At 42.1% G+C, this 25854-nt stretch overlaps 1 protein-coding gene across 7 annotated transcripts in view; it reads right to left on the bottom strand.

Annotated features, from left to right (window-relative positions):
* The window catches only part of LOC102288613 (unc-79 homolog, NALCN channel complex subunit), a 34417-nt gene that overhangs the window by 5531 nt on the left and 3032 nt on the right, over positions 1-25854 (bottom strand). The window contains exons 3-40 of one of the 7 annotated variants that reach the window (XM_005916710.3): positions 23007-23320; positions 22132-22302; positions 21862-21957; positions 21719-21774; positions 20881-21010; positions 20704-20768; positions 19285-19373; positions 18849-18889; positions 18609-18637; positions 17324-17553; positions 16928-17099; positions 16573-16803; positions 16282-16472; positions 15963-16086; positions 15002-15142; positions 13581-13796; positions 13068-13295; positions 12710-12851; positions 12247-12326; positions 11976-12124; positions 11703-11860; positions 10650-10831; positions 10253-10454; positions 9962-10147; positions 9306-9374; positions 7566-7903; positions 7280-7462; positions 6965-7127; positions 6615-6764; positions 5221-6498; positions 4317-4418; positions 3813-3929; positions 3216-3318; positions 1359-1499; positions 1182-1220; positions 942-1054; positions 705-790; positions 147-320 (exon numbers count right to left, since the gene is read on the bottom strand). In XM_005916710.3, the coding sequence (XP_005916772.1) occupies positions 147-320; positions 705-790; positions 942-1054; positions 1182-1220; positions 1359-1499; positions 3216-3318; positions 3813-3929; positions 4317-4418; positions 5221-6498; positions 6615-6764; positions 6965-7127; positions 7280-7462; positions 7566-7903; positions 9306-9374; positions 9962-10147; positions 10253-10454; positions 10650-10831; positions 11703-11860; positions 11976-12124; positions 12247-12326; positions 12710-12851; positions 13068-13295; positions 13581-13796; positions 15002-15142; positions 15963-16086; positions 16282-16472; positions 16573-16803; positions 16928-17099; positions 17324-17553; positions 18609-18637; positions 18849-18889; positions 19285-19373; positions 20704-20768; positions 20881-21010; positions 21719-21774; positions 21862-21957; positions 22132-22302; positions 23007-23320 (6679 nt within the window). The remainder of the gene's footprint in view (positions 1-146; positions 321-704; positions 791-941; positions 1055-1181; positions 1221-1358; positions 1500-3215; positions 3319-3812; positions 3930-4316; positions 4419-5220; positions 6499-6614; positions 6765-6964; positions 7128-7279; positions 7463-7565; positions 7904-9305; positions 9375-9961; positions 10148-10252; positions 10455-10649; positions 10832-11702; positions 11861-11975; positions 12125-12246; positions 12327-12709; positions 12852-13067; positions 13296-13580; positions 13797-15001; positions 15143-15962; positions 16087-16281; positions 16473-16572; positions 16804-16927; positions 17100-17323; positions 17554-18608; positions 18638-18848; positions 18890-19284; positions 19374-20703; positions 20769-20880; positions 21011-21718; positions 21775-21861; positions 21958-22131; positions 22303-23006; positions 23321-25854) is intronic. The other 6 variants (XM_005916712.3, XM_005916711.3, XM_005916715.3 and 3 more) reach the window with 6 other exon arrangements.

The raw sequence follows: 25854 nt of genomic DNA, 5'->3' as shown, positions 1-25854 counted from the left end.
CTCCAAGGTAAAAGTGTCAGAGTCAAATCAATTACAGTTTTAAGATTCTGTCCTTTTAAACCATACGAGTGCACCGCTGGATGCGTTTTCCTCCGACAGTAATCACATAAGACCATGACTAAGTACTCGGACGAGTTGATATCTACCTTCAGAGGAAGCACAGAGGGCAGTTTTGTGAGGAAGGTCTGGAACTGGTTGCAGATGGTTGTCCACAGGTTGCTGGGAGAGTCCATGGGGAGTGCCTCCATGAAGGTGGCAATGTTGTCCAGGCAGTGCAGCATTGTGCCCCCTGCTGGAAGATTCTTTTTGTTGTTCAAGCCCTGGGAGGCAGGGAGGCATAAACCATAAAAAGGGGTTATATAATGACATTCTATAAGTGAAGATATTTCCATCATTTCACTCCTGATCAGTCACAATGCTCATGATGAGAGCAGTGGATTTAGGACACTGAAGTACAGATGACTGCACGGATGAGCGCGTGCATCAGTAGGTTCTTATCTTGCCCATTTTTATTTAGATATCAGTACAATAAACTAGCAGAGGAGTGCAGATCAAAGCAGGTTTCCTGAAATGCCCAGATGATGTGATGTTTAAGATGGGCCTACGCTGCACATGAAGCTGGCGACATCAAATCTTTTGCTTTGACAAGAGCTCCTCCTGCTGGTTGAATGACTCAACACGTCAACATGAAGAAAAAATCCCACCTCGAGGAGCATGTTGAGAGCAGCAACAGAACTGAGCTCATTGAAATCTATCAGCGAGGATGCAAGTGTTCTCAGAAAACTTCCATCTGTTAAAAGAAAAAGAAGGGAGCAGTTTGTACAATGGGAACTTATGATGTTAGATTGAATGTTTAAAAGTAGCTACATTACAATAAAGTGTGAAGCTAAGTTTCTTTTCTATGACAAATTCAAGCTGAATTTTCAGGTTTTTAAACAGACCTTTTATGTTGCTCTGGAAGAGCTGGGGCAAGATGCCGTTAGGAGCCAGCTGGTGAAACATACAGCGCAGGAACTGCTTGGCTACACCTGCTACATTCCCTGGGATCAACATACTGCAGGACATCGCAGGGAGAATGGCTGTGTTAGAAGGGCAGTCACACTTGACATATACTATTAAAGTCATCTATAAGCACAGTGAACATCTGCACACATTGGTGTTATGGCTTTTATGTCTCATACCTCTCAGCTTGTCCAGAAAAATTGCTACTGGATGCCAACCTGAGAGAAGTCAAAGCAGCAGATTAGGACTCAGAGATGAATTATGCATGAGCTCTAAGAGTGAGTTATGAAACTTCATTTAACGGTGAAGTGCTGTGTGGATGGAGATTGCAGGGATGGTTACTGGAGCTGTTGTACCTGCCCACAGACTGCATGATGTCAAGAAGCATAGGGGCAGCCAAATCCGGGCTGAGGTGAATGAACATGGAAAGAACCACCACAGCGAGGCTGAGAGTCTCCTCATCATATTCTTCCAGAACAGCTGCACAGTCCCGGCACCTGAGACATCACACGGAAATACACCAGGCTAGATTTAGCATAAAAACAGATCTATTTTGCTCATTTTAAGATTCAGGGTTTTTTTTCGACTCCACTACAAAAGCTTTGCACTATCTAAAGTTCAGTACTCGGTCTGTTGCAGCCCCTTCAATCATCCACAGTCTGCAACAAGCAGTTTTAACTCTCCTCTCTTTAAGCTCATTTTTCTGATTGGCTGCCCTTCACAAACTGCTTGATCAGTGCTCACAGCCAGAGCTGTGTGCATTGGATGACCATATTAGGAATATCTCTTCTCTCTGAAATCAGGATAGGAAAAAAACTGGGTGAAATTGAGTGCTTTGAGCAGTCTGAGCCCTAAGCTTTTGGCTATTTTGTACCTAGTCATTATATAAAACTTTGACCATGTTTAATGTGAGCACGCACCACTGTAACAGCAGCCCTCAACACCTCCAATCCTATATAATCATCTGAAGCCTGTTAGAATATTTATTCTTTAAGTGTCACATTTATTAACTTTAACTAATCGAGTTGTGGCCGATGGCCGCCCCTCCCTGAGCCCGGTTCTGCCAGAGGTTTCTTCCTGTTAAAAGGGAGTTTTTCCTTCCCACTGTCCCCAAAGTGCTAGCTCATAGGGGGTCATTGTAGGGTCTAACTTATGATATAATGCGCCTTGAGGCGACTGTTGTTGTAAATTGACACCATATAAATTGAATTGAATTGAAAGTTCAGTTCTTAAAAATGTAACCACAGTGTTTACAATAATACAATAATAATTTACTTTTTTAAATTAAACTTAAAAAGAAATTAAAAGAATAAATTTCTACTTCCACTTAGTGCTGTTTGGCCAGCTGAGCCATTCAGCTTCAATATGAAATAATGTCAAAATGTTTGCAGAGAGAATTATCAAAACTTAGGGAAAAACCTTTTTCCCTAAGAAAATGGCTTAGACGCACTTTTCTGCTTTCCTGCAAAGTCATCTTCAAAACATTGTTACTCTTTTACCAACATCTTTAAATATCCAGACAGGGAAGGAGCCACCCTGTTAAATTTACTGAGATCAACAGCAGAAGGTTTAAGAACCGATAAATATGTGAGAATGAGTCAGTTCTGTAATGTGTTTTACAGCTTGGTGGACTGCAGGTTCTTAATGTGAATGATGTGATGAGGTTAAAGCCAGTGCTTCCACACAGGGGTGCGGCTGTTTCTTTCTATCGGCTGATTGCAGCTGCTGCTTCGTCACTTGCAAAGCCAACAAGCAATGTGTAGAACACTTCTTTCCAGACACCCTTTTTAACTTTTGCTTTTTAACTCCGGGGCGTGACGGAGACCAGCTCTGATGCATAATTCCAATTCAACAAGTTAAAATAAAAAGCTGCAAAAATTAGCTCTGTAGGGAATTTTGATGGGAATATTTTAGGACTTTTTCCAAAGCTCCTACAACATCTGACATTCTGAATCCTTTTCAGTTCTCTTTTAGTTCATTACTGTTAATTAGTGGCAGCATTTACCCTGAAATAGCAGTTATACCACATGGACATAATGTAAAGACAATGTGATCTCTGCTGTCACAGGATCTCGAGCACTCGGGCTAAAAGTTAGTTTCTGGTTTTATTGTTGTTGGCACCAGTACAAATAGATTTGCAATTCTCCAATAAATCAATAATAGTTTGACTTTAATACAGCTTGATAGATATAGCTACTAAGTGATTGATTCACCGGTCAGACATCGTGGTAGGCTGCTCGTCAATGAACTCCTCGGGTGCAGGGACGAACATGCTGACTGTGCTCGGTGCTGAGAGGAGACTGGTCTTCGTAGGACCTACAATGGAAAAATATCAGTCATAAAAAACATTTCCTTTTCACCTTGTAGCACACAAGAAATTTGATTGAAGTTTAGATTCAGTGTATTTATTTAAATGAAAATATATTCGGATTAGCTCAAACAGAGATTTTCAAATGAGGGTACTAATACTGCCTGTAATAGGGCATGTACATAAGAGGGCTTTTATTGTAATTTAAAAGCCCTCTTGCATCATCATTCCTCTTACATCATTCCTAAAATAATATAACTAGTTAGTTTATTAGTTAAATAAAAAAGATGTAAATTTGCTGAATCACATTTTATAGTCAGTTTTCAGTGTAATGGCTATAAAAACATATAAAAACATCACCATCTATTAGGAGGTGTTTTACTATCCTCTTCTTTTAATTTCAGTTAACTCTGGTGGGTGTCTGGTGTTCTTGCATGTGTTATTATGTCACTGTCTCCTCAAAAGGTTATAACTGAAAAATGTCCACAGTGAAGTGACTGACCCGTCTCCCAGGTGCAGATGTTGTGTGGTGCGCTGGACTGATGCTCCAGCTGTCTCTTCATAAGCTGGCTCATGGTTAAAGCTCCCAGAGAGCCTCGTTTCACCTGCCGGTACTGAGCTAGAGGTCAGAGAAAGACAAGAAAACAGTACCTTGTTTTAACTGTCAGTATAACTCATTTCAGTCTAACCAATAAGGGTTAGACTTTAGGTCATTTAGCCTTAGTCCTGATTAACTAAACCATTATTATAACAGATTCAAGTTGCACTAGTTATAAATTAAAGCTTAAAACATTACATATTGGTATTTTTTCCTGTGTTGTTAGAAATGTATATTATGTGATGTTAATTTAATATTTCAAGCTCCATTACAAAATTGTAAAAAGTGAATCAGAGACAAACATATAAATAATAGGTTATGGTATGTTAGACATCGCACTAGTAATACACAAAAAACAATTTAACTGAAGTCGGTGAGGAGATGATGTAGTGAGTTTTTGGCTCCTACTTGACACTGAAGAGCGATGACTTGTTTCAGGTATAGCAGCTTCGAGTGTTGGTGCTGAGGCAGATTCTCGTGGCTTTTCTAGGGTAGACATTACTTTGTGATCTGCAAGGCATCAGAATATATACCAGAAGTCTTCCAACAATAATCAGTAAAACAATACATAGATGTCTAACATTTTTAAGTGATAATTTAAGAGAAAAAATGTTATATGAAGTTTAGCATGTTGTTACATAATCTCAATAGAGGCATGATTTGGTGCCATGTGGGCAATTAAAGTGCAATAAAAATCTGATTCAGTCTTTTACTTTTACATTAAAACCTCATTGTATAATTGGAAAAGTACACACACACACACACACACACACACACACAAAAACATGAAAAGGGGCAATGCATGGCAAGAGTGGTTAGTATTTCTGGTAATGAGTGATGATCATTTCGCTCTGATGACAAAATAAGCATTTCATAATAAAAGAAATGCAAGAAAATGGATTTTTTTAAAACAACAATAAGGAAGTAAAGAGATAAAATAATAAATGAATAATATTCAGAGTTAAAAGTTGTAACAAAGCTAATTTATAAATGGCTGGTTTAGGCAGCATCTCTGTAGGCTTACGTCACTAAGAAACAGCTGATGTGAGTCAGCCGAATATAAATAAACTGTGACAACACCTCAGGATTGTCTTTTTCTGGCTTAAAGTAGAACTTATGTGTAGTAAATCAGCTACAGTGCTTTAAGTTTAGCTGGAATTATTCTACAATAGTTTGATCTCTTAAAATATTCACTTTTGACCAGACTTGTACAAAAAGTAATAAATAATATTTTACAAGATTTTCTTAAAAGACATTTTTGAAATCAACAACAGCACGCTCTGGTTTTTGTTCACGTGTCCTTTCTCTTTACCTGTTTCTGCGGTCTGCTCAGCACCCAGCTTGTCGAACGTGTTGAACGAGATGTCCAGGTATTCCCTCTGGATGGCGCTCACAGCTATCTTTCTCTGTTTACGCTGTCGGGGAACAATCTGGATTTTAAACTCAGCTTCATCGTTCTCATCTGCGTTGTCAGGTTTGGGGTCGCTGTCTGCTTCGTCGCCCATATCGTCCTCCTCTTCATCGTCTCCATCCCCTTCTTCTTCGTCATTGCTGTTGCTCTTGCTCTTCTCTGGTGAGGAAGGCGGCTCCGCTTTGTCTTCGGGGATGTCAAGGAAGATAGTCCTGCCAGAGGGACTGGTGCTGGGTCCTATAAGAGTCCTGATTTCTTCCGGGGTCGCACATGTGTCATCTAGCGAGGTGACAGGGACATGTGGGGACTTTCTCAGCAGGTCTCTCTTCTGCTTTAAGGTCATGGGGCTTTCATGGGAGATGTTCTCTGATCGGTCAGGGAGCTCCAGAGAGGTGCTGCGAGGCACACGGATAGGCTCCTTTCCTTCAAATTTCTGCTGTGAGCACCTCTCTCCCACCACAAGCTCTGGGGTCTTTTTGGCAGTGGAGCAGTCCTCCACACTCACCTGAACAACGGGGGACAGTCGCAAAGTGTTGCTGCTTGCAGGAGAAGCTGAGACTTTTGGACTCCCACTAAACTTGGAGCCTATGATGGTGTTAAGATCAAACTCCTCATCACTTTCCACAATCCTCAGAGGTGGTAGCGGTTCAAAGACCAAGGAGTCGCTGTCAGACATGGAGAGCAGCGAATGCTTTTCTGGAATTGAGGTGCAGTCAGAGGAGAGGTCAATCAGGTCTTGATCGTCCTTTCCCTGAGCTGATCCCTCTAAAGAGCCCTGATCTGTTTTGTCATCAAAAGTCTCCATGCAGCTGAGCCGGACCTCTGGTATGACGGGCTTGGAGATGTCAGACTGGCCACCTCGAGAGCCCCGTCGGTCCACGGGATCAACCCGAAATGAAGAGCCATCAGAGGATCCTATCCCATGATACCTGTTGTGGGGAGTAGTAGAGGATGGGGGCAGGACTACAGGGGGCACCTGCATGTCGCAACGATCAATGCAGGACTTGCGCCGATGTTCGTCCAAACTGAATAGAATGGAATCCGTGTTGGAAATATCCAAAGACTTCTGCTTGTGGATTGCCTGTAGCCTCTTTCTCCTGGTGCTCTCCTCCCGCACACAGTGCAGGATGCTATCCTGAAGGGCGCTAGCTTCACGGTACTCTGACAGCTCAATTTCACCTGATGCAAGGAAAGAAAATGAGACCGAACCACAAAAAAATATTATTGTATGATAAAGACTGAATCAATTTGCTTAATATAGAGCGCACTTGACATTGAAAGCCTCTGCCTCTTACTTCTCTTGGCATTCAGCTCTACCGGCTGGTATTTCACAGACTTGCTGCCACCAATTCTCTTCAGGCGAGCAAAGAAGGTCTGTGACTCCTTGTTAGCAGCACCAGTCGGCGTGTCATGGACGTCTGACTCATCAAATACACTGTCCTCTTCTAATGTGGAGAACAAATATGTGAAATGTACTTGAGCGCTGCATTAATGTAGCATTAAAAAGTCATAATCTGCCTGACTGAACAATGTCTTTTCCCTCCTATTCTAGCATAATGATCTATGACATATATCATATTATCATATTCTAATCATCATCATCATCTACTGCCGATACAGACAACGCATTTGCTACTTTTCCCACCTTTTTCTTTCTCGCTATAGCGGCTTATGTTGGAGTTGTCACTGTAGAGTGGTCCTGCTGTAGCATGGGGGCGACAGCTGTGATACTGTGCATTCAGTGTGTTGATGGTGATGTGGATCAAATGGAGGACCACTTTACTGCCATCCATATCTCTGTAAGGGTACTATGGTGCATAAAAACAATGTAAGCTCATTTTGTACAAAAGATTGAAGAAAATATGTCACGAAAACATAAAAAGAAATATCTTAGAGGTTAGGTGGCATTATGTATCAGACTCAATGTACAGTTATTCATGCAATAAAAAATATTAAGTACCTTGTAAAGGATAACAAGAAGTGCTTTGAGCCACATCTGCCGAATGTGTGGTTTAAGGGCCCACAGGGAGCAACGAGGAGGCTGCTGAAAATAGTGCCTCAGCTGGGGACACGTGCAGTACTTCAACACCTGGACCACAAGAGGGAGCAGCTGCTTTCCCAAACCGATATTGTAGTCCAGTACCTGTGAGCAAATAAGTTAAATTCACTGGCAGTTGCGACGTTCAGGTACTCTTTCGCAATAAGCTTAATATGCAGGTGCAAACATTTGATTATATTTCAGTTACTTGTGCAATGCCAGCGATGAAGGCGTTGAAGCAGGTGGAGGTGCGCATCTTCTGAGGTGCAATCATGAAACAGCCTTCCTGTTGATCATACCCCAGCAGCACATACAGATGACGCTTCACTGTGTTGAAAGCCTTGGCACTACCAATATCTGCCTCAGCACTGCTTTGGTCTTTGGCCATAAATTTCATGAGGACCATGATCAGCTGGTGAACCGTCTGGTGATCGACGCCAGCGTTCTCAGGGAGCAGGTCTCTGATGATGGTGTCGTCCTCGGGAGAAGGGGTCTGGCCTGCAAGAGGGGCTGAAGCGTCAGGGTTAAAGTGCGGGAGATAACGTGCTGCAGACAGGGAGATAAGATGGGGAGAGGGTAGGGGTGCGGTAGCAGGGAGGATAACAACACAGAGGTGGAGGGGTGTCAGCTCATCCTGTCCATTTCTCTGCCAAGAGAGCTGGAGCCATTATCATGCTGTATACATACATCACTACAATGTGTTCATGGAATATGTAAATGGGGTAAACGCACAACAGACTGTCTAGTTTTTCGTTCCGTGTCAGGATTGCTTTAGCCCAGAAAGTAGGATGAAAGAACAATGACTGCCACTATAGACCAAACATTATTTTTTATGTACAATAAAGTGCAAAACTCTTCAGCCACCGCTCATTTCTTTATATTTTGCAAAGAAAATAGGCGCAGTGACTTATTGAAATATGTGAAGTCATATAGATGGAAATAAAGTTTGTCAAACTCTAACAAGCTTGAAATTCAATATTTGGTATGACCACCTTTATTCTCCACCACAGTCTAAACTCTCTTATGGAAGTTTTAAGTAGTCTTCACAAATAGTTCTCCGGGCTTCTTGAAGGACATTCAAAGCTCTTCTTTGGATGTTGGCTGCCTTTTGTTTCATTCTCTGTCAAGATGATGCCACACTGTTTCAATAATGTTGAAGTCCAGGATGTGTAACACTGTGTGTTTTTTTTCTATGCAGGTATGCTTTTACGGCACTGCAAATATCTTTGGGATCACTGCCATGCAGAAAATAAAGCTGCCAATCAGATGCTTTCCAGAGCATCCAAATCTGACAACACTTTTCTGTGTTCATAATTCCATCAATTTTGACAAGATCCCTAATGCCACTGGCTGAAATAGAACCCCAAGCCATGACAGGGCACCATGTTTTACAGATGGCTCTTGTACCTCTCTCCCGCCTCCTCCACAGATGTTCACCATGTTAAGGATTCATCTCTCCATAAGTCGTTGCTACTGATTCTAAATCCACTTCTTGTGTAATTTGGCATAGTTACTCATAGTTAAACAAGTCTTTTCTGCTTGTTTAAACTAAAGAAATAGGAACAAATTGTTGGTTATGTGTAGACACAATACTAGTTCATCATGTCTTTTTTATGCTTGAATGATTCATAGATCATTGTTACGTGGCTTAACATACTGTATATAAAAAACTAAACATTCATCTAAAAATGGCCGTGTACAAGGGTAATGAGTAAAAGATCTTTCAAAGCAAACGTTTGAAAGACCTTCAGAAAGCCCGGAGAACTATTGCTTTAAAAAATTATTGACCGTCCAGGTCCTTGGAAGCAAAATACAAGGAAATGAGGGTTGTGTTGAGAATTTTCAATAATACTGTATAATACTAAATATTTAATATTTGAACATAGTTTTCATGAAAGTCTTACTGTACTTTTTCTCCAATATGATGAAGACTTGGAATGTTATTTACCTGGCAGGACTTTCTCTATCATATCTCCCAGTGTCGGGGCAGAGAGCTCTTGCCTCGTAAGCCTTAGAGCTAAAAACCACATATGAAGAGCAAGATTTAGGAGAGCGTACATGGGAGGTAGCACAGGACACATGTCTGAGCTTCATCATCTTCCAACACATATGCGCACACAAAGAGACGCGTATACTTTTGATTTAAAGGGCGTGAAATCCAAATGTTATAAAGATTGAGGGCATTTGGATCAACCAGATAAACCTGTGTTTGAAGGCAGCACGAGTATCTCAGAAACTCAGACAGCCTTCTGTGGAGAGCCACAGATAAAACATTTAAGTGAAATGAGCGTCGGGAACATATAAGTGAGGAGAGAAACATTAGGAAAATGGACCAGGACCTTGGTCAAACAGTATTTGCAAATAGAAAAGGATTCTTTTTCTTTTTTTTTAAAGGCAATGATCGTCACTTTGTGACAGAATCTATAATGGCAGGTCATTTTCCAAATAGAAAGTTGTTTTTTTATAGACTTCTATGTCATAGCATGTGAGCCAAAGCACTTAAAAAAGTCTCAAATGCTATTTGCAAACACTTTTTAACAACAGACTTTTTGAGACAGGTTAGAAATAAGACTGACAGCCTGACAGCTGATGTCTTCTACTCACGTAGTCGGTTGCTCAGTGACTCAGGGAGTGAAAAGGCTCTTTTAGACTGGGCGTCCGTGCCTCCTTTTACACTGTCACGGAGGGAGCGCACACTCTTCTGCTGATTCCTCGCGAAACGGGCCCGTCGTATCTTCCACATCGCTGTATCACTGAGGTTAGCTACATTGGTTCGTACAGCTGTAATAGCTGTCAAAGAAACAAGGATTGCAAAGCTTACTTGAAGCACTGTTAAGTTGTAAATCTTCTCTTACAGGTGTAAAACATCTGAATGGGGACATGGCAGATACATACTAGTAGGGAAGGGAAACTCTTTGTTGCAGTCCAGGTGCAGCTGAGCCTCCAGAGATAATGTTTCAAATCGGTTGACGAAAAACTCCCAACTAAGCGCGGGGATATCTTTCTTCAGAAAGTGCAGGAGTAGGAGTTTACTGAGAATAATGGGACGATCTCTCACCACAGTGTCAAATTGGAAATCCAGACACAGGCATAAGCCCTAAAAATGCACAACAAGTACAATCTTTTTACATAGAAAATCCATAAATAAAATTTACAGCTTTCAACACATAAATACCAAAACTATAATTAAATGCACACCAACACACCCTGTCTTAGTGAGAATGCTTAATTTATTTATCCTTCACGCGAAAAATAAACAGAAATTTTGTTGCTAAAAACAAGAGCAAAGCACCTGAAGGGATGGCCTCTTGATTGTGTCTAGTAGCAGCCTGGCCCTGGTGGCCACAGCAGGGTTGACATCCTCCACAGAGGCCAGGAAGCAACAGAAAGCGTGAGCCAAGGCATACTTCAGTAAGTGGTTTTTTGTCACTGCACCAATGTCCAGGAAACGACACAGCACTGCTACCTTCTCGACTGAGAGGATTTCGTGAGAATAGAGAAAGAAATGAATTACTGCTGCAGACAAAGACGGAGCAAGTGAGCTGCCAGATGTCTTCATATAATTCCATGATTCAATAAACAGAATCAGCCCAGAGGTCACAGAGGAAGATGACTGAGATGAGTTAATGTTTTACTAAATATTTGTCTTCGCACAATGTGGTGGTAAAACCAAATGCTTCTTTTTTTTAGCAAAGGCTATGCTTTCAATAAATAAAGTGATTTACTTATCATTCCTCAGATTAAAATCTAAAAATAGACGCTGCACTCTTATACCCATGAGCTCTTAGCCAATGTGGTGTTGAGTGCTAGGTGTCGGTGTGGGCGAGTGTGGGACCGTGCAGTGAGTCAGAACACTAGTTGACTTCATTTAGGAATATATTACATGCATGTGTAGATTTATACCAATATTTCTACCCTACTAAATGGATATAATAACATTAGAAGTGCTCATTGGTCATGACACAGATCAACAGCATCGCAAGCTGACATTGTGATGCATCAGTTCACTACTTGGACAGAGCAAATAGCTCCTCTCTGCTAATCACAATGTGAAAAAAACCCTCGTTAATCCCACAATTCCTCTTTGCTGCCTGTACCAAGGTAACCATGGCAACACATAGGGGAGATGTGGGCAGGCAGTGGTTTGGGAAGCCTATTATATAAGCAGATCCTCCTCTCCTCTTCCTGGCGATCCTCATCATTTACAATCGCAACCACAAAGACAAACCATTAAGCCAAAGATATCCATTTTTGATGATCATATCTGCACATGAAGCCGCAAACTGTCTGCGACCATCCTAGGAAGACACGGAGTCTGAAATTTAACGCTGTTACTTTGACTCACCGGCTTCAAATCGTATTTTCCAGTCTTTGCTGTTGAAGTTTGTGTTGATGAGATTCCAAAAGATGTCTGCCCCGTGTGACAAAGACAGGGCGTGGAGAAGCTGCGGCACGGCCAACGAAGCCAGCTGGCAAAACTCTGATTTCAGCATCGACCACAGACTGAAAACAGAAGAGACAGAAGCACAAATGTCACTTAAGGAGTTAGCACAATTAAAAGCTGTAAACAAATGCATGCATGAGTTCAGTGTTTTTTCTGCATGTTCTCTGGACACACCAAGGGATGAGCATCTTCTCCTGGATGTAAGCCAGAAACTGCGGGTGATCCTTACAGGCGAGGTATAAACACTCTCCGTGAAGACACAGGATCTTCAGGCAGTTCAGCATGTTGAACAAAATATCAGGCTCCTCAAACTTTGACATTTCCTGAAAATGCAGAAGACGTGTGTGACTCGCAGTGTAACACATACGCACTCAGATAAATCGAAAGAAACATTTTTGAATGCCTCTAGTCTTTGATTTGATATGCAGTTATTCAGACCAAGCACCTGCAGAATGGTGTATATGAGCTTCAAAGACACAGGGAGCTGCTGGTAGGAGAACTTCTTATCAGAGTTATTCTTCATTGCTGGAAAGAAAGAGAAAAAACAATTGAACTTTTAATTTTGCCTGTACTGTGGCAAAAAACGAGGAAATAGCTCATCCTGTTCCGTCCATCAAGAACAATATCTACCAAGCCTTCCTGCATACTCACAATATCTCACTGGGTTTCTGAAATTTTCTATGGCTTCATGTATATCACTGTTTCTCAGATTTGGTATCAAACTGTTAAACTGCTAAACTGTATTAGTAGAAGTCAAAAGTCACAAGCGTCAACTAGCTTAGATATACATCAAGTCCAAAATCCAGTTAAGTTAAAGTCCAGTTAACCCTTAAAGGATGATTGGTATTCATCTGGCAGGTATTATTAATTTAAACATCAAGTTTTAAGCAGAACTGATCAATACACACCTGCGTGATCAGGAGATTGGCTGCTGGGGTTGTCGGTGTGCGTGCCACTCGGGTTGTCTCCTTCCTTGCTTTCATTCTCCACCCCGATGGAGAAATCTGGTGGAGGGGTAAGCAAGGTTTCCTCCAAACAATCTGTGGGCTCCTGTGGAGGAATGAGACTTGTTGGAGCTGAGTGAAAGGCATGCTTTATGTTGTGTGTTTACTCCAAAACAAAGGTAGCACAATTTGACACAGTGTTGTTTTTGGCGCTGTGGTTTGGGACACGTGGAGCTACATGCACTCATTCCAAAGCCCTGCCTGCCTAATGCACAAGGTTAATTCAAAGTTGATGCATAAAAATGCATGCTGTGTGTCTCACCACCAGGCGTATCTCTTCCCGGGGGGTCAGCCTCTCCAGGAGCTCACAGCCCAGCTGGTAGCACAGGATGCTGGATTGGCACAGGCTGCACTCTAGGGCCTTCTCATCCTTCTGGCAGGTGTGTGAGCCACCCCACGGGGCCTGGAAGACATTGTTGATGATGCCCACGATATCCTTCCCCAGGCTGCTGTCTAGACCCAGCATCACACCGTCATCCTGGAGCTCCATCTGGGACAGCGGGGGGGAGACGACCATAAAAATAGAGGAACAAAAATTAGAGCACGACACACAAATCTCAAGATCCCACCGGTGGGTATTATTATCATTGTATAGTGTGTATGTGTCATTTTTCTCTACATGAATGACTGAGAAGAGTGACTCGCTTAAACTAGACTGTATAATGTGAGAATGGCTGTACAATAAGAAGGTTTATAACACGAGGACACACAAAAGAGAAGCATCAGAGACAGAACTTTAATCACAATTGTAGGTTTTCATCAGGAAGGTGGTCACCTGCTTTAAGATGAGGTCAAACATCAGAATGAAACAGCCAAGGTTCATGTCATCGTCATCACAGTCCAGGTCCAGGGCGCAGTGACCAGCGGCATGACCCAGGTTTTTAAAAGGGCTGCAGCGAAGAGGGCTGCGGAAGGGGCTCCGGAAGGGGCTGGGAAAAGGGCTGAGAGTGTTGTGCTGGCCTCGACGTCCTGGATCTGACACCACACTCACCTGTGAGAAAGGAGAATAGTCATTAAACTGAAATATGTGTTTCTCTTCAGCTGTTAGGGTCACGTTAAAATGAAACAGAAAGCGTTGCCAGGCTGTAAATGTCAGTTAGACTTGTATATATCAATATGCATCACATACCTTTTTCATTATGTTATGTTACATTTTATTATGTGGTCCACAAACAAAAGTGTAAATAAAAGATCTATTATAAGTAATAGAAAGGCAATGCTTGCAAATATTTGAAAAAAAGCTGTCAAAATATTCTAAACTGAGCATTTGCGGCTTTTATACAGCAATTACGCCGTGCTCGAAGCTACGCCTTCTCCTCATTCCTGATGTCTCTGTGTTTATGTCCATCTTCGTCACTTCTAATGTTGTCAGCTCCCTCTCTGTGTGTGTTTATGTGTTTCTGCCAGAGTGTGGTGCTCCAACTCTCCTACTTTAATGCCTCATCTGCACAACTGGGAGCCATTCACTAATCGAGCTCACGCAGTATATAAAATCTGCCAGACTGTTCACTCGGTCTCATACACAATGGCATCATGAAACCTTGTAAACTGACTCCTAGTGTATTCTCTTTAACAGTACAAATGATATATCTTCTCGTAACTCAGGCACACCAGCTCATGCTCCATGCACACGCTGCCCTCAGCAGCCTGACCTGCTCTCTGTTTAACAAGTGCTACAGCAAGCTGTGTTTGCTGTGTACAGCAAACACCATCCTGACAAAAAGCAAGGTATGACAGCAAATCTCACAAAGCATGTTTACATCTCCTAAAGTTAAACGTGAAGTAATACAGCAGGATCAGCTGCATGTCGACTTAATCTGGAGCCATCTGTGCGGATGTGTGGGTGTCTCTGAACATAAATTTATATTACAGCCAAATTCAATTAATCCCTTGAAGAGAGCTATATTTAGATATTGATGGTTGCCATGGTAACATACAGTCTATTCCAAAATGAACAGTGGAAAATAGAACCAAGAAGAATAGAAACGTGTACACCCCTAATCCAAAAAACACATCGACAGACAAAGCCCTAATAATAGCTATTCAGCTGATGATCTGAGCACAGTGAGGTGATGTGTTCTGATCTGTGTTGTTGTCAACAGCCACTGAAATGAATGGCAACAAAAGGCTGAAAACGGGGATTGATGTCTTTTGTCTTATTCTTAGGAGTATTTTTAGCATTGCGGTCCTCCTCACCCTGCGAGCTCCAGTGTTGCCAGTCAGATCTGACGCGCGTGCCTTCCTCTGATTGGCCAGTTCCTTCAAAGAGTTCACTCCATCGGAGAACATCCCAATCAGCAGCTGAAGAGGCACCACGATGTCCAGCTCCGACAGCACCTGAGCTCCAACGAGACACACAAAAATGTGGATCATTTATTTATACTTGCTACTTGTGTGGTCTAAATCATAAACCAATCAGTCGGTGATAACCGTAACCTGAACCCTATGGTATCAATTCTATAAATAGTTCTGGAGACAAACAGCCATTCAACTAACACACAGGATTTTTTCCTTTTCTCCAAAACATAGGGTTAGTGTTAGAAGGCATCACAAGGTTAATATACTTCTCACAAAGTAAATAGATTTAGTGTTATTACTTTTTGTCATCCTTAAAACCATACACTTGTATATGTCTGCATTACAGTTATTTTGAATACATGCAGGTTTATAACTCTAGTCTATTTTTTGGGAATACTGGGCGGCGTCAGTTAATACCTTAAAAACTTTGGCTAGTAATATAAAAGCTTCGTATTTGGCAGAAAATTAGACTGCTGCCTGTGTGACTTTATCACACCACATGCCGAGAAAACATTCAACTGAAGCTCAACTTCTGTATTTGCTGTGAACGTGACCTATTTACTCCAGCTAAATTAATACAATCTCTTGATCACAGTTGTGAGAGAAAACTTGAAATTGATCCATGTATACAGGGCGGCAAGCTGTGAGTGCATATGGGATGAAAGGCAAAATCCCTCCTATCTCCATCCGTCTCATTCTGTGACCCAGATCCATATTCAGCAGGGCCCCTGCCCAGACTCTCGCACTCTACGACAACCTGTGCAATTCACACTCACTGTGGATAGAACGGCGGGATGAGAACTTGACACAGGACGGCGTGTTTCTGTGTGCTTTCGTGTGTTTGTGTGTGCATGCTTACATGAAGCCACAGCAGAGCCTGCTCTTGCACAGACGCGGGGTAGCCAGAGAATCTGCAGCTGATGAAGCCAAACATTTCCTCCATAGAGAAGGGAAGTGGGCACAGCTCAATATCAAACATCTTGCTGTGAATAGAATAACAGCAGTACCATATAAATTCATCCACATAGCGATGCTTTGATAGTGTTACACAATGAGTGATGCTAACTTGTAATATTTTAAGTTTTTTTTTTATTATTATTGTGCTGCAATTTTACTGCAATCATCTCTGCCCACTGCATGCAATATATGCCATGAACAGTTAAGGGAGATGGATATACCTGAGCACTTCCCGGAACTCTTTGAGCTGGTTGTCGGGCACCTCAGTACGGATGGCCTCCAGCCACTCAGGCATAAAGCACTCCCACAGTGGCTGACTGATGACGTTGTAAGGTATTAGACACAGGATGCGGTTCAGACCCTCTTTCAGCTGTGTCACTGTGCTACATGACTTATCCCAGTAACCGCCCACCTGAGAAAAATGTGCATAGACCAGTTTAGACCAGTGAAAACTCTCCTTCATGTAAGGTATTAAAATCCTATGATCTTATGATGACGCTGTAATATCTTACCCTTGCAAATTCTACAGGTTTGGGCAGTAGGCACATGACCATGACATCAAAGCGCACTTCACACACTGTCTTTAGCCACTTTGTGACAAACTGGGGCTTCAACTTCTCCACTAGGCTTCCGACTTCGTCGTCCATCATGTAGGCGGTGGAGTGAAACCACTGGAAGACCATGCTGACCAGCCGAGCCAGACTCTCTGTGGGCGTGTTCTCATTGGGTGTGCACAGACTTACCTGCAGATGTGAAAAAGAAACTCGGAAATTGAAAAGAGAAGTGATGAGGGGCAATGTGCCATACACATCGTTTTTGCCTGCTCCCTGTTACTGACAGATACAGCGACACCCTGTGATTACGCACCAGGAACCAGATGCCAAACTGACTTAGAAGGCGCTGGTCGTGCTGGTCATCCTCTTTGTTATCAAACTCAATGTTGTCCAGAGAGTGGTGGGAGGCAGACAGGCCCATCTGACGACGCCGATTCAGCTCAAACTCACGCTGCTCTGCATGAATTTCTGCCTCTTTTAGGAGGCTGGAGGTATACACAGGATAAGAGAGGGATTTGAGAGGGCACAGAGAGAAGGTCATATGTGAGATAGAGCAAAGGAGAAAGAGCAGAGGAGAAAATCTCACTTTTTTTCGTTTGTTTTTGTTATTTGTTTAATCTGAACTGAGGCAGCATTGTTGTCTTTATATTTGTCTTGAAGTGTGCTTCACAGAGTCACAACTATATGCTCTGTAACACCGTGCATGTACCTGATAACGGCTTCCACGGTGCACACTAGCTCCTCCGCTCCGCACTCACGGGTGTTGATGGGAGGGGGCGAGGTCTGGTACAGATGGGTCTCCGCCGCAGCCCCCACCTCGCTGCTGTGGTGGTTGACATGGCAACGCTTGCAGTAGCGGACAGGCCGGTTGCCATGGCGCCCGCAGCAGCCAGCTGAAAAGCAGGTGACCACAGCCCTTCTAACATGAGAGCTACAGTTCTGCAGTTTGAAGCCAAGAAACAAGGGGGGGAGCAGAGGGAAGAGAAATCAGTTTGTTTCTATTCTTGTATAATAGAAAAATAGAAAAAACACTTCCAATAACGCCTGATGACAATCGTCTAAAAATAAACATCTCTCAGGGCTCAAAGGCAACTCTGATAATGAATATCACTCTCTCCGAAGATACAAGGATCTGTCCACATCTAAAGCAATAGAACAAGTCTTTATGTGTCCCCGCGGTGTCTCAGGTTTCTAAAAATAAAAAGCATGGCACTAGAGAGCCACCCTAATCTGATCAGTCTCTAATCTTGTGCCATTAGAGGCATGAATTGCTCCCTATCAAATTAACATATCTGGCCTCAGATGGTGAGTGCTCTTATTCATCCATGTTGCTTTGAACAACAAAAAAATGCAACTCTGATAATACTCATACTGTTGTTGTCGCATCACGGCTCTTAGATATCATTATGTACTCAAAAGTAGCTATTTTAAAATGACAAGTAATGCCTCATTCATGAGTAATATGTCTCAGCTAACACTGAAAGAGCTAGCACAAATCTCGGAGAATGATTGGAACAAAAGCTGCTCCAAAAGGGAGGTGGTGAATTATAAACGGCTGGGCAAACCATGGTGGAGGCCAGCTGTTTCAGAGGACAAAGAGAGGCAGCTGCTGACCTGACGGGAATACCTGAGATCATCATCGCGCACTCAGTTTTCCCAGTGTCTCCCAGGAAACAAGCAGGAAGCAGGAAGCAACAGCAAACAAAGATCAGGCCTCAACAGGTTATTTTGAAAGGTCTTTACTGAGCTGCTTCAGTGAATGGACTCCTCAGGGGAGATTCAGATTCACAAATAAATGAGCTAACTATGGATCACAAATAAAGTGTATCTAAGTTCATGTTTTTACAGGTCAGGGAAGTCCTCTATGTTTTACCAGTGTATTGTTTGCTGTGGAGACTTTTATTATTGTGAGGAAGTCAGGTTAATAAGTAATGGCAATGATTGAGAGTACACAGCACCGTTAATGTCATTATGCTGCAGTGTAAATGTCTTACCTTCTTTTGACAAATGGCAGATATCTCTGCTGCAAGAAAAATAAACATAACTGAAATACAACTGTTTGCAAACAACATACGTATGTCTTGAAAATTGGTTATATTTTCATGGAAATTAGAACCTCAATATAAAATATATGGCAGCTTGGAACACAACGCATAGCAGCTAATAAATGTTTTATTGTAGAGTGCATACGTATCTTATCTTTACTCAGCACCTTTTTGACTGTAAATGCTCACCTTGGGGCAGGAGTACATCAACAAGCCATTCAGCGTGATCTCTGGAAAGGTCGAAGAAATTATTTAACAATGCATGACTTATGTGTATGATATAAATATAGTCATTCCAACTGGTGTATACACATCGGTATCAGCTTCCTTACAGAGCTGCAACACAAAAATATCTTCTCAATAACAAAAAAAAAACTCTGAAAAGCCAATTTTATTATAATAGTCTCTGCGCTAAAAAAAAAAAGAGAGACAAGTGGATGTGCTTTTTTGTAATGATGATCTCATTATTGGCACAAGGGAATTATGTAACCATGCCAATGTGTTTCCCCTGGGTTACAAAGAGGAATAATGAGGGAGGCGGTAGGTGATGTTTGTTTGCAATAGCATCCCACTCAAGGAGGGGGAGGATTGAGGGATGGAGGAAAGAGGTGAAACAGATGCGTACCCTGCTATCCTCTGGCTGCACTCTTCACATATATAAAGAGGAGGGGGCTTGTCTCCCAAGGCCACAGAAAGAGTAGGATCTATACACATCTGCAAAAGTAATAAAGTTAGTGTGAGATAATGGAGGTGATATTTGAAAAATTAACACATTATATTCAATGTTTTATTTGCAACCAAGATGAAATACAGTAAAAGTAATGAGGTTTTCTTAGGTTCCAAATAGCTAAATAATAGGACACTTACACTTTACACACATTGACCACTTTGTTAGGTATACCTTGGCATTCAAACAATGCTCAGTTGTTACTAAGCGGGCCCAAAGCGTGCCACCACCTGCAGCCTGAGCTGTTGAAATAAGTCTTCTAACCTAAGTATTCTAACCGTAGCATCTGAATGTAGCAGCAAAATGAAGGCTCCTCAACCAGGTATCTTCTGTTATCCAATTTTGGTGAATTGTGGTCTCAGTTTCCTGTTCGTGTGGTCTTCTGCTACTGTATCCCATCTTCACTGACTGTAGTTGCACTTCTCTGACCTCTAACATCAACAAAGCATTTTCACACATTTTCTCTTTTTTCAGGCCACTCTCTGTAAACCTGAGAGACGCATGTGTAGGCAAACGCAAGAAGACAAGCAATTTCTGAGATACGCAGACCAACCTGTCTGACACCAACAACCACATTAAAGTCAAATCGCTTTTTTTCCCCCATTCTGATGCTCAGTTTGAACTTCAGTAGGTGTCTAGATAAATGTTGATGCTGCCATGTGATTGGCTGTTAACAGGTACACCTAATGAACTGGCCAGTGCATTTTGTCAATTATAAGCACAACGATTTTATAACATATGATGTAAATTTAAGAAATTCACATTTTCCACGTGTCCCTGTCACATATCTAGGCTTCTCTCTCACCCAACAAATCATGTGACGCCTTTACCTGTGTCCCCACGCCTCTGTGTGGATGGCTGCGTGCATATGCTGCTCCACTGTCTTGCAACCTGTGCCTGGCCCTGTGCTAAACGCCAGTGCTCGTGGCCTCAATGTTCAGATGGTGCACTGTAATTCACTGTGCTTACTCGATGCCACCCTATCCTCAAGGGCTGCATGGGGTCACCGCTTTCAATTAAAGCCCCCCTTCCCCCACCATACCCCCTTCTTTGCTTCTGGTAATTGAAATCCACCCCCTTTCTACGCGCCTGTTCCTACTCTGTCCGTTTGTGCACAGCTGAGTAAAGGCTGACAAAGCAGAGCAGCACCAATCGCTGATATAAAGTAGCTTAGAATCGGACATGGCAATCTAAGCAAGGCCATATAAGACCTTCCCCTATGCTTACCCCATTCATTTCTCAAGGGAAGACTATCTATTTATGCATCCCAGAAGCATAAAATATTTAAGCTTTAATGATTTTTGAGATTGCAGTCACCTTAACAGCTGGTTTATTGATGGCATTGTGGCATTCGATGTGTTGACAGTGGATGGGATTCCAGGCTGAACCAGGAAATGGAAGAGAGAGAAAAATAAGAAAAACAATTGACAGGTGAGCACTTTGATAAGTCTACAGTCTGGTAAAGAAGTAGATGTGGCATAAAGAGAATCTGACCTGTGTACTGCAGTCCTCTGTATTCACTGATGGCTCCTGGTGGCTTCAGGTTCGGCCAGTAATGAAACAGCATCTGCACAGCTGGAGGTTTAACTTGGGATGGGCCATAGGATATGACATAAAGCAGATCCTGCATACAAGATAAACATCATATGTACATGAAAGTGCTGGTATATTTAGGTACATTTGAATATGAATGCAGACAAAGTAAAATAGTAAAGACTAAATCTAAATTTAAAGTAAAATGTAAAAAACAGTAACCAGTAGGCAACGTATTCAGGAGCAAGCAGGGGTGTGTAATGCTGCAAATTATGATATCAATGAGATACCAAGTAAATAAAGGCCAGTATTGCTGATACCACTACCAGCAGAGATACTTTTAACCTATAAAGGCAGTTTATGTAGAGGAGCCCAGCCTTCATCTTTTAGCTTTTCATTTATTTTAAACTGCAGGGGTTTGTGTTATATTAATGCAACAGCAATACCAGCTGTGTGTTAAATATAAAGCTAAGTGCTATTAGCTTAGCAAAGAGAAAAGACTAGAAGCAATTTAAAAAGCTGGCCTGGAATGTCAAAAAACCAGGATGTGGTTCAAGGATAAATCTGTGCTAGCTTTTCTCATGATAAGCGAATCGTAATTGTATTCTTTCAGTACTATTCAGTACTAGTGGGTACTGTTTTCTCCAGCCTCTAGTCTTTTTGCTAATGTAGCTGAACGGTCTGCTTGTTAGCTTCATATTTAGTGCCACTTTTTTGCTAGGCACAGTACATTTCATATTTCTGCAGATAAAAATAAAAGACCCTTAAATCTACATTATGTATCTAAAAGGAGAAATACCTTCCACACTTCCTGTTTGTACTTCATTAGACATTCCAGCAGCTGACAGTGATAAACTAGAAAGAAGCAGAGATCAGATTAACTAAAAGGCAGTTATTACAGTTGCCTTTGGATATCTTAATACTTTGAATATGATTGTTTACCTGGATTTGACGTGTACTGCATTGCAATCATGAGCATAGATGAGGCAGACAAATTGACATAGGCTGGGACTCCCCCCTCCTTCCTACTGGACCCCACTATACACAGGCAAAGAAGGGAAAGAACAATAATGTGAAGGATCACTTCTTCTGTTTGTTGCAGTACAATAGTTGAGAGACAAGTGAATGTGCAAGCCTTAAACCTTTACTTGTCTTTCTAGACATATCATTTAGCAGTTTCATTATGACTGTCTTGTGATAGGTCATACTCACATATAGCCATGGGAAGGAAAGAGGTGCTCAGGTATTCAATGATGTCTTTGTGGAGGAAAGGGGGAAATGTGGCTAAAGTGGAAATCATAGTATAGGGCAAAGTGCTGAGAATATCATCGCTCAGAAAAGGCAGGAGGCAAGTTGTCGTATAAAAAATGGATTGTCCCAGATCTGAGAAGAAAGGGAAAATGCAAAAAAAGACAAAGAGAGATACACAGACACTCCTTCAATCAGCTGTACATACAGTATTAGCATACTGTATGCAGCCACAAATTTCATGAAATTTCAGTTATTTATTAGTAGAACTGAAAAAAAATACTTGGAAATGTGAGCTTCTTTAAAAGCCACTGAAGTAAACTTTACCCTCAGGAAAAGTAGAGAAATCTAGTCAAGCAAATGATTTTTTATGCATTTGAGGGTTTGTTTGTTTTTTAACAATGGTCAAATATTCATGAAAAGTAAGAGCACTGACTGTGATGCAGCCTTGGCTGTGAAAAACTGTGTGGATGTAACTCATTCTCTAATGTGTTTGTGATGTGTTAAAACAGCATTTCATTCGCCTATGTGTGTTTCCCCTTATATATTTGCACATGACAACATAAGTAAAAACATTTCTCCCACTTTGCATAACAAACATGCAGTCAAGTATGATACACAGAAGAGAAGGCCTATGTCTGGTGTATCCAATGGCTTATGAACGATTAAGTTGACAGGATCCAGCGTGCTCCCAATCACCCCATGCATCCCTCAAGATCCTCAGCAGGACTTCTCTCCTCCCGTTACAAAAGAGGCCAAAAAAGCAGCAGTGGCTTCATGCAGGCCAGACGGTTCGGGGATGATGATGACAAACAGTGGTGCACTGGGCCTTGACTCACCATGCTGACCGTGCTGCAGCAGGGGCACGAGGTCAAGCAGGGTCACGAGGGTCACATAGAGGCCCTGATAGTCCAGAGAGGGGTACTCTGAGAGCTGAGCGTCCCGACTCTGCTGCCCCTGCCCCCCGCGGTCTGACGGGGCATCGCGCAGAACGCTGTAAAGGAGGGAGCGAGTAACTGTAGGGTTGATGGAACTGACTTGTGGTCTTAGAGATGGGGTGAGTGGGAATGGCACAGGAAAAAGACACATGGTCATGGGCACGGCCAAATTGGAAGCTTCCTGGTTCTCCTTCCTGCCTGTGCGGGACAGAATGCTGCTCCGGGGCGGGAGGGGAGGGGAGGGAAGGTAGGAGAGGGGAACAAGGGAAAAAAAGAGACAACAAAGACACAAAAAAACAGCACATTACATTGAAATGGCACTACAGAGACAGCGTAAATAGAAAAAAACAAACCCAGATAAACCCCACATAGGATGCAGTGTCTCACTATTTAACTGTATAACTGCAGGCACGGGCAATTTTTCCCTGCGCTGTCTGTTCCGTGTGACTTTAATTGAATTTATCTCGTTTTGTCTATCTTTGCACTTGGAAAACAAACAAAAAAAACATGAGCACAAACTGCAATGATCACTGCATCTCATGCGTATCTGGTGACAAGGAGCAAAAATATAAAAAATGGCATGTTTTCAGTGGCAACCCCATACTTCTCCAAAAAGGGACAGCTCAAACGGCTGTCCCTCGATGGCTGCCATCTTCCAATCGGCAAGGTCAGTGGCTACCATGCAAAAACAAAGGCCAATGAGCCATAAGAGTATATTTTCCAAATGAAATTTCCTTGTCTTTAGTGGGGCTGTCAAGGATGGGAGTGACACCAAATTGGTTCGGGAAAATACAGAGGTGACACTTTTGAAACATGCTTCAGCCAGTAATAAACATGTGTGTGAGGTTAGATCAAGTGCTCTTAGGTCACAGCACATGTTTATTGCACCAGAGAAATAATGTCTGTATGCATACATTATGATACTGTACCAGTATCATCAGGAGAAATAATGAGATCCAACAGGCATATGGATTCAGGTTTCTAAAATAAATGTAACAACTAATCTACAGTAGAGGAGAAACTATAATGACAAAGGAATAGGTTGTATCGGGGGAGATGACTGGTAGCATTATGTTTGTGAGCTAATGCAGGATGGACAATTGTGTTTGCTGTCCCCTGGGGAAAGGTGGTGGACATATTCAATTTTAAAAGAGGAGAAAAACAAAAAAACAAAAGCAAAAACTAGTCGGGTTGAGTGTGGAGCGTCTAGGGTGGAGGAGGGAGGAGGGGGAGGGCCAGAGAGCATTGCTCTTTTTTTTCTTTTCTTTTTCTTTCTTTTTTTTACTGCACATTATTAAAGAGCTAAGCTGTTCTATCAGGCAAATGATTGGGATTTACCATGAGAGCCCAGATTATAAATGTTGATGTATTGCTTTTTTTTTTGGCTTCTTTTTTTTTTAAAAGGTCACTCAAAAAGTAGAGTTGCAGCATTTGGAGTTACATGGCAAGTGAGAAAGGGGATTTCTTTTTTTTTTCTCAGATTTTTAACATGGCATAAGAACAGTATAACGTACCATCATGTGACTGATCCCCTCAAAGTTATACTCTGTAGGATTTAAGTCAGCGTAGATTCATTAAACTATGTAATCAAAGCTGTGTTATTATACAGCATAAACTCAAACAGGACTTATAGACAACGACAAGACTGTATCTCAGAGTATGACTTTTTCACTGCCCATATTTCATATAGAAAACATCATTAATTTGAACAATGAACATAGACATAAACATCAGACGCGCTCACACACACACGCGCGCACACTGAACATATACACGCAAAGACACACGCATATGTGCACACATACACACAAAACGACACGAGAAAATTACAAACGACACATAAAACACATGTAGAAATGCACTGATACGGACACATGACATACATTTACTGTCAAACCCTGCGCTGTCGTTGCAAAATCATGGACTACATGTGTGTATCAGTTACTCAAAGCACATGTTTCCTGCATTAACATGTTGACAGGTGTGTGAAGTGAAACAACTGTGCTGCGTCTGAAATAATGGCTAAACAGTCTGTTGCGACGTCAGTGCTCACTGATACAGAGAGCTCAGTCTGACGAAGCCGTGCCTCATCTTTAAGAACGCGTATAAAACTTGCTGGTAAAGAGATAACGTAACCCTCTAGCTGACCTGAAATTGTTGCATGAATCAACAACCTCCTCCTTTGGCTATTTCTTTTCTGCGAAGATGACACACGCCTGCTCCACTTCTCAAGGCTCGCTACTCCCACTTTCCCTCTCTCTCCCTTTTGATTTTTTCTTCTATTTCTTCACCCCGGGCTTCAGAAGGCACAGGTGTATGGATAATCCTGGAGTCCCCGCTGAGGAATCCAGACTCCTCTAATGGTGGGCAGAGTGATTTTGTTCTGCATATCTGAGGCTAAGAGACTGTGCTTCGGGAAAATATCAAAGAACCGTTAACAGTGGCATCATATTGAGTGACTCTTTTCTCGCTCGCTTGATACTGCCCCGCAGAGGCACAATCGTCACTCGAGTTAATGCCCATTCCCAGAGTTGCCACCCCTGTCACGCTCAATCTGTGCCCTGAGAGGCTACATTTGAAACACCCCAGTGACTGGTTCAGGACAGCCCTTCAGCAAAGTATGGAGTATCCAGGATACTCTGTGAGCACCACGGCAGAGGAATAATCCTTATGGATGGCTGAGGAGTTGTGTAGAATTGAGGCCAGCAGCCAATCTCAAATAGATTGCACCCTAAGCTGATAATAATGA

This window comes from Haplochromis burtoni, unplaced genomic scaffold, assembly GCF_018398535.1.
Source record: "Haplochromis burtoni strain Fernald_Lab_line unplaced genomic scaffold, NCSU_Asbu1 Contig_16, whole genome shotgun sequence".
Lineage (NCBI taxonomy): Eukaryota > Metazoa > Chordata > Actinopteri > Cichliformes > Cichlidae > Haplochromis > Haplochromis burtoni.
Note: the sequence above shows the minus strand (reverse complement) of the source record. Positions and strands in the feature narration are given on the sequence as shown.